The following is a 7,238-nucleotide window of genomic DNA, read 5'->3' as shown; positions in this document are numbered from 1 at the left end:
GATTAACCAACCCGATGAGCCCAAATGCCCAATCATCAAATGGTTAGGTAGAACAACCTTAATGATCCACGTCACCAGGAAAGGGGAAACCTTCTAGAGGCAGCTATGCCTAGAACCGCCGTACCGTGTGACCCGTAACGACGACATCCACTCACCGAAAAGTGGTGTCGTCACACTGAGGCTGCTAATACTTGCCACCATGGCCTGCTTGGCGATGGTGAGAGAAGGACGCTCTTCCCAATTTCCCTCATGGGTGATCACTTGGCCCCCATGTATCTTTTTTTCCAGAAATTTAATAAGGATTAAAATTGTTTTTTTTAGATCAAGAAGGATTAAAGTTGTTGGTTTGGCTACTTGGACCAAAAACCAAAACAGGCACTTACAAGTTACAACTCTGCATGTCCCATAGGCTCATCAGAAAAGCCCATTGGGCCGGAACACCCCGCTGGGCTGGGCTTGCTCACCCCAATATGGGCCACAAGATTAACGAAGTGGATCAGCCCAAACATCAAAATTAACAGGCAGAACCGCCTTATTCGGTGACTGACAAGTGGCACGCAGGCTGCTGACAAAGGATAGAGAGAGCAGCACCGCTTTTCCAACCCATTTCCCTCGCCAGGCCAGCGAGATCACCTGCCTCCTCTCCATGCGGCTCCGACCAAAACCCCCGGCCCGAATCCGCCCGGCCGCCGCTAGGGTTTCCGGCGCCGGCGCCGGCGGCCATCCTCCGCCGCCCATGGCGCGGGGCGGCTACGGGAGGCGCAAGGTGACGCCGAACCTGGCGGCGGACCGGGAGGGCACGCGGCTGCTCAACCTCACCGTGCTGCGCCGCCTCGACCCCGCCGTCGCCGACATCCTCATCACCGCCGCGCACGTCACCGCCTACACCTTCGACACGACCAACACCCAATGGGTACGTATGCTGCCCCTCCGCCTCCCCCGAACCCCTCCCCTGCCTCTCGGTGCCCCTGTCTGCCGCGGTTCCTGACGGTTCGATTTGTGCGTTTGCGCAGAGCCGGAAGGGCGTGGAGGGGTCGCTCTTCGTCGTCAAGAGGTTTGTGCTGCGACGACCCTACCTCGTGGACCATGGATTGCAGCATTGGGCTCCGTCGATTGCTATGTACTGCTGTTGTTTTACGGATGATTGCGGAATTCCCAGTCACTTGGGCTTTTATTTGAGTGCCGATGCTGTGGATTTCTAGGTAGGAGAACTGCATTGTATTGGGTTCAGCAATTCCTACATAATTGGCAGTAATTTGGTCGCCAAGGAAAGGGAATGGGTCTGGCTCATTGAGAAGGGGACGGATTTGGTTCCTAGGGAAAGGGCCACTAGCTGTTACTGCTATTTTCGTGATGTTTCGTGGATGCTTGTGGAATACCCAGAGCTGGGATGTCGTGGAATTTTAGATTAGAACATTGAAGTGGTTTTCTAGAAGAATCGAGAATAATGACGTGTTGGTGATTCGGTGTTTACACCGCGTATTACTTTTTCTGTAGTTTGGTTCAGAAATTCCGTGTATAGCGTAAGATTGCTGGGACTTTGTTGCCAGGGTGAAGCATTGCTAGATATTATTTTCCTGCTGTTCCTGAAATGCTTGCAGTGTCATATCTGTTAGATAGCGAAATGTTAATAAACACATATCGGTGTCGAACTTTCAGTGCTGTTCAATGATATTTGTGGTTGGTTTATATCTGCCACAAGTTATCAGTTATTGGTGGTTTTGTATGATGCTAGTATTTTGCATTCCATCTCTGAAAACCTGTGCTGAATTGTTTGTTGCTGATCCTACGCTTCTGAAACATTACAGTGAGAGTGCCTACTGTTAAACACTACCTCCTACTTTTAGTTCTTCTGACCAGATGCCCTCTTGTGTTTTCCTGAGATGCAATTTTTGTTGGATCTATAAGCTCTTCAAGATTGTGCATTTCGTGATAAGACCTTGTAATCTTGCAGGAATACCCAACCCAGATTCCAATTTGTCATCATGAATCGTCGAAATATAGGTATGTTTTGCATTTCTATTTTGGAAATGGGATCCATAATATGAGTTTATCATGCCTAGCAATTATGGAATAACATGGGAAGCAATACCAATTGCTTGTATTTAAAACTGTTATATAAGCATATAAATGCTAGATGATTGAAAAATTTGCTTTCAGCCTCTTGGGATAAATTAAGGCATCTCTTTTGTGTTGTAAACAATCTTCATATCAGGAAATTCTTACGCACCCTCCATTGAAAAAGTGAGCTCTTAGGCACCCTAAGTACTCCGTAGTATATATTGCAGTAAACTGGTTCCTGTTCTGTTTATATATGAGCAGTACAGGAAATTCCACAAAAAAGGTAGCTCACTTATTTGAAACCTCACTGAATCGTAATTTTGGTCCAAGAAAATGTGTTGCTGGTTGATATGAAATACTCTCTTGAATCATTAGCTTGCATGACATGTTTAGGTGATTGTGCTGTTTATCTCTGATTATTTATATGCCAGGTTGGCAATCACATATGTTTTCACTTTGTGTTGCGCTCCTCTCATAAGCAGAAAATCTGGTTGAAGATCTCTTGAGCAGTTTTGAATACCAGGTGCAAAATCCTTACATAATATACAGAAATGCTGCAGACGAAGTTACTGGAATTTGGTTCTATGATCCTGAGGAATGTGAAGAAGTGGCACAACTTTTCAGTAGGTAAATTTTTTCTTCTTACCACGTTAAATATCATGCACAAGAGTTTCTTGATATATCTTTTCATGTGACTGCAGAGCACATGAGTAGAAGTTTGAAACTGAAACGTGAAAAATGATTGTGTTAGACTATCTGTATTCTGTGTCTGGTGTGGTTTTCATTTGTCAAAAACTTATGTGCTTAAATAACGACATGGTGTACACTGATACTTGGACCTGTAAACATTGACTGCAAAGCACACTAAAAATTATCAAGGTTTTCAACCCAACATATAAGCCATAGTGTCTTAGAAGTTAGAACTGCTGAGATATGAATGGTACTTGTCAGCTTCTCCAGTTCTCTGTAAGCGCATGCTAACAAACCACATCGATAATGGTCAGCTTAGTAGGTGTGGTATTGAAATCCAGTCTGCGAAATACTGAATATACCAAGCCAGATAAATTACTCAAACCAGATGCTTATCAATGCATGTAGCGTGTCTTGTTTTTTATTTGAGCAAACATTCCATTAGTTGAATTATAGCTTCACGGGTTAAGTTCCTCATATTAGCCTGCATCAGCAAGTCAGCAACCTATCTGTATATAACCTTAGTCCATTGACTATATTTGATTGATTGGTTAATTGCTAATGTACTGATTTAGGTTTGCAAAGCTACAAGGGATGGCAATTTCCTCAACCTTTTTACACATTTTACCCTATACTTGCTGACCCCAACATTGCTTACGAAATGTACAGGATACATAATGCATTTTCCAGGGCGTCCCCAAAGGAAATAGTTTCATCAACTAAAAGGTATTTGAAAACTTAATGCTTTCCTGTTTACCTTGTAATACAATTCAGGGTGTAGTTATTCCATTTGCTCTCTGCTAATCGTTTCTAACTTAAGGTTAGATGGTCTGCACCCATTTTAGGCCTTGTTTGGTACTAGAGTTTATATGGGGATTAGTGGGGATAATTCTCAAAGGGATTGGGTGAATCCCCTACCTTCACCCAATCCCTTCCAATCCCCATGAATTCCCTATCCCCTATCCACAAGGTAGGGGTAGTGTATTGGGGATTGGAGAAAATACACTAAGATTTGGAGAAAAGTGGGATAAAATTAGCTCAATACACTAGAAACAAACATGTTTTTAAGAATAAAGTGGGTTTTGGGGTTTGCTGGGGATAATCCCCACAAATAGCCTATTACCAAATAAGGCCTTAGTCATTTCATCGTGTAAATGCTCATTGATCAAAGTTGTATCACTTCCTGTTTATGTCGTTTACTCGTGCCAATGTAACTATCAAACATAAGGTTTGAGGAATCGAAGTGTTATGATACAAGAGTGGCAGGGAAGTAACACAAAGGTGGTCTCTGGCTAATATTTTAATTTTAATATGATGGCCTTCATAGAACACCAGGTTAAAAAGGTTGCTAATGGATAGTTTAGACAACAGAATGAGGAATATAGAGTCGCACAATGCACTGCAGAGGGGAAATAATGCAAGTTCATTGTAGTGTCTAGTCAAGTTAATTGCTTTGGCTCATGGATCAGAACAGTAAAACCTGAAGTTTTGAGGATGTGGCATACTGGTGTTATTGTGAAATCGTTGTAGTTGTTTTTGACTTTTTTTTGTTGTATATTCTTTCATTTAGTGTCTTAGAAGTTACTACATCCGTTCCAAAATCAAGTGTCGCAGTTTTGTCTAGATTCGGGTGTATCTAGGCGCATATTAGTTATAGATACATCCATATCTAGATGAAGTTGCGACTCTTATTATGGAACGGAGGGAGTAAACAGGAGTAGAACATATGCTGACATTTATGAACTGTACTTGCCAGCTTCTCCAGTTCTATGTAAGCGCACACTAACAAACCGCATTGATAATGTTCAGCTTAGTAGGTGTGGTATTGAAATGCGGTCTGTGAAATACTGAATATACCGAGCCAGATAAATTACACAAACCAGATGCTTACCAATGCCTGTAGCGTGTCTGGTTTTTTATTTGAGCAAACATTCCATTAGTTGAATTATAGCTTCATGGGTTAAGTTACTCCTTAGATTAGCCCGTGTCAGCAACCTATCTGTATGTAACCTTAGTCCATTTATTATATTTGACTCATTGATTGCTAATGTACACTGATTTGAGTTTTTACAAAGCTACAAGGAACGGCAAGAGATTTTCTTCAATTTTTTTCACATTTTTTACCCTATACTTGCTGACCTCAGCATTGCTTACGAAATGTACAGGATACATAATGCATTTTCCAGGGCATCCCCAAAGGAAATAGTTTCTGCATCCAAAAGGTATTTGAAATCTTAATGCTTTCCTGTTTACCTTGTAACACAATACAGCTTGTAGTTATTCCATTTGCTCTCTGCTAATCGTTTCTAACTTAAGGTTAGATGTTCTGCACCCGTTTTAGTCATTTCATCGTGTAATTGCTCATTGATCAAAGTTGTATCACTACCTGTTTAAGTCGTTTACTCGTACCAATATAACTATCAAACATAATGCTTTGAGGAATCGAAGTGTTATGAACTTATGATACAAGAGTGGCAGGGGAGAAACAGAGAAAGCTGGTCTCTAGCTAATATTTTAATTTTAACACGATGTCCTTTATAGAACACGAGGTTAAAAGGTTGCTAATGGATAGTTTAGACAACAGAATGATGAATATTGAGTCACATGAATGAACTGCAGGAAACTAGAGGGGACATAATACAAGTTTATTCTAGTGCTTTGGCTCATGGTTCAGAACAGTAAAACCTGAAGTTGTGAGGATGTGGCATTATTATGAAATCATCTTTTTTTGCCCCTGTTTCAGTGGTTTTGAAGAGGTGGAAGTTGCATCTTCTGTTTCTTCGTCTGAAGATACGCAAGAGCAGCCAACATCATCTACCATGGTACCCAAAGATGCTGGACATAGTATATTGTCAGCTTTGTTAACGGTAATAGTTTACCTTCATTCCGTCGTGTCATTCTATTTTGAAATACAGAACATTTGTTTTTATTATGGTTGCTTTGCAATATAGTATCATTATGTAATTCTCATGAGATAAAGTTTTTGAATCTCATCCAGGCAGCTGCATGCGTTGGTGCACCCACGGGTGCAACAGATCCAGTACAGCCAAATCAAGCTATCAGGGCGGTTACTTATTCTAGGCAGCCTAGTCCTGTTTCATCACAGTCTCCTGCCCTGCATGATCTTCTTCCTTCACGAACATCATCGGCTACCATGGTGCCCCCAGATGCTCATGTATCCACCAGTGCTCGTACCACTCAACCTTCTAATCTTACAAAACAATTACTCTTTCCTCACATTCCCATCCCATTTTCGCAACCAACAACAGCTGATGCTGCTTTTGCATCCTCTGCTCCGCCTCCACTTCATCCTCCTTTTGCCATTCAGCACCGGCAGAGTACTCCTTTGCACCAGCCCCTTCCATTATCCTCTGCTCCTCCACTTCATCCTCAGCACCTGCAGAGTGCTCGCTTGCTCCAGCTCTTTCCACAATCCACTGTCCCCCCTCCAATTCATCATCAGCACCAGCAAAGTGATCCCTTGCTCCAGCCCTTTCGAGAATCCCCTGCTCCCCCTCCACTTCATCCTCAGCACCGGCAGACACCCTTGGTCCAGCCCTTTGCACTATCCTCTGCTCCTCCACTTCGTCCTCAGCACCGGCAGACTGGTCCCTTGGTCCAGCCCTTTGCACTATCCTCTGCTCCTCCACTTCGTCCTCAGCACCAGCAGAGTGCTCCCTTGCTCCAGCACTTTGCACAACCCGCTGCTCCCCCTCCACTTCATCCTCAGCACCGGCAGAGCGATCCCTTGCTCCAGCCCTTTCCACAATGCAGTGTTCCCCCTCCACCATATGGTGCATTGTTACTTCAGCCATTGCCACCGCCTAATCCTTCCCCGCTGCTTGCCCCGTCAGCGTCGCATGGCCCAATACTTTCAAGAGACAGAGTCAGGGATGCGTTGCTGAACCTTGTGCAGGTATTTGTGCTGGCATATGTTGGCTGTTTATTTGATTGTCATGCACTACATACTAAGGCTGATCCATGTCTAATTTGCTGGCTTCGCATAATCCTATTGTGTTTTAGCATCTAATGAGGTAGCAGTACTGGTCGAAACATGCTTATCTTGTTGGACATGTGTAATTTTTTTTAGTTCGTTCCATCTAATCATTGTTTCTCTCCTGACGCTTATGTTCACTGTGAAGCACTCACACCTTACATTTGTTTCGTGGTCAGAATGAAGATTTCATCGATATGTTCTACTGGGAGCTTATAAAAGGGCAGCGGTAGTAAGTTGAGAAGAGTAGAAGACGGACATGTCTATGACAGGCTTGGTTTCACTTGCGTTTCAGGTGGTGCATTTTGTCAAAGCCTGCATAGACGGATGTGTGCATTTTGTCACATACCAATACCATGTAGAGAGGCTAACATAGTTTTAGACAGCAGCCTGTAGTACTATTTTAGCTGTAATCTCGGTGCGGAAAACCAAGTGTGGCTCCGGATATCTGAGATTGTATATCCTACCAGCTGACCAACTGGATCAGCATCAG

The 7,238-nt window shown here is 43.2% G+C and overlaps 2 protein-coding genes across 2 annotated transcripts; both read left to right on the top strand.

Moving 5' to 3' along the window:
- The first annotated feature begins 736 nt into the window (after positions 1-736).
- Positions 737-3,519, top strand: LOC124682246 (mRNA-decapping enzyme-like protein). The gene is made up of 5 exons (XM_047216970.1): positions 737-913; positions 1,014-1,054; positions 1,955-2,004; positions 2,544-2,688; positions 3,421-3,519. The coding sequence occupies exons 1-5, from the start codon at positions 737-739 to the stop codon at positions 3,491-3,493; spliced, it is 486 nt and encodes a 161-aa protein (XP_047072926.1). The 3' UTR covers positions 3,494-3,519.
- A 1,389-nt stretch (positions 3,520-4,908) lies between these two features.
- Positions 4,909-6,978, top strand: LOC124682244 (formin-like protein 5). Its single transcript, XM_047216968.1, has 4 exons — positions 4,909-4,973; positions 5,495-5,618; positions 5,750-6,667; positions 6,925-6,978. Exons 1-4 carry the CDS (start codon positions 4,909-4,911, stop codon positions 6,976-6,978), a joined length of 1,161 nt encoding a protein of 386 aa, XP_047072924.1.
- The last annotated feature ends 260 nt before the right edge of the window (positions 6,979-7,238 follow it).

The sequence above is a fragment of the Lolium rigidum genome, unplaced genomic scaffold (assembly GCF_022539505.1).
Source record: "Lolium rigidum isolate FL_2022 unplaced genomic scaffold, APGP_CSIRO_Lrig_0.1 contig_7407_1, whole genome shotgun sequence".
NCBI lineage: Eukaryota > Viridiplantae > Streptophyta > Magnoliopsida > Poales > Poaceae > Lolium > Lolium rigidum.
The sequence above is the reverse complement of the archived record's forward strand: the minus strand, read 5'-3'. Positions and strand labels throughout refer to the sequence as shown.

Excerpts from the sequence above, each read along its gene's own strand:
- LOC124682246 (XM_047216970.1), top strand. The coding sequence starts at position 737 with ATGGCGCGGGGCGGCTACGGGAGGCGCAAGGTGACGCCGAACCTGGCG. Across the intron at positions 914-1,013 it reads ACACGACCAACACCCAATGG|AGCCGGAAGGGCGTGGAGGG; the intron begins GTACGTATGCTG and ends GCGTTTGCGCAG. Across the intron at positions 1,055-1,954 it reads TCGCTCTTCGTCGTCAAGAG|GAATACCCAACCCAGATTCC; the intron begins GTTTGTGCTGCG and ends GTAATCTTGCAG.
- LOC124682244 (XM_047216968.1), top strand. The coding sequence starts at position 4,909 with ATGTACAGGATACATAATGCATTTTCCAGGGCATCCCCAAAGGAAATA. Across the intron at positions 4,974-5,494 it reads ATAGTTTCTGCATCCAAAAG|TGGTTTTGAAGAGGTGGAAG; the intron begins GTATTTGAAATC and ends CCCCTGTTTCAG. Across the intron at positions 6,668-6,924 it reads CGTTGCTGAACCTTGTGCAG|AATGAAGATTTCATCGATAT; the intron begins GTATTTGTGCTG and ends TTTCGTGGTCAG.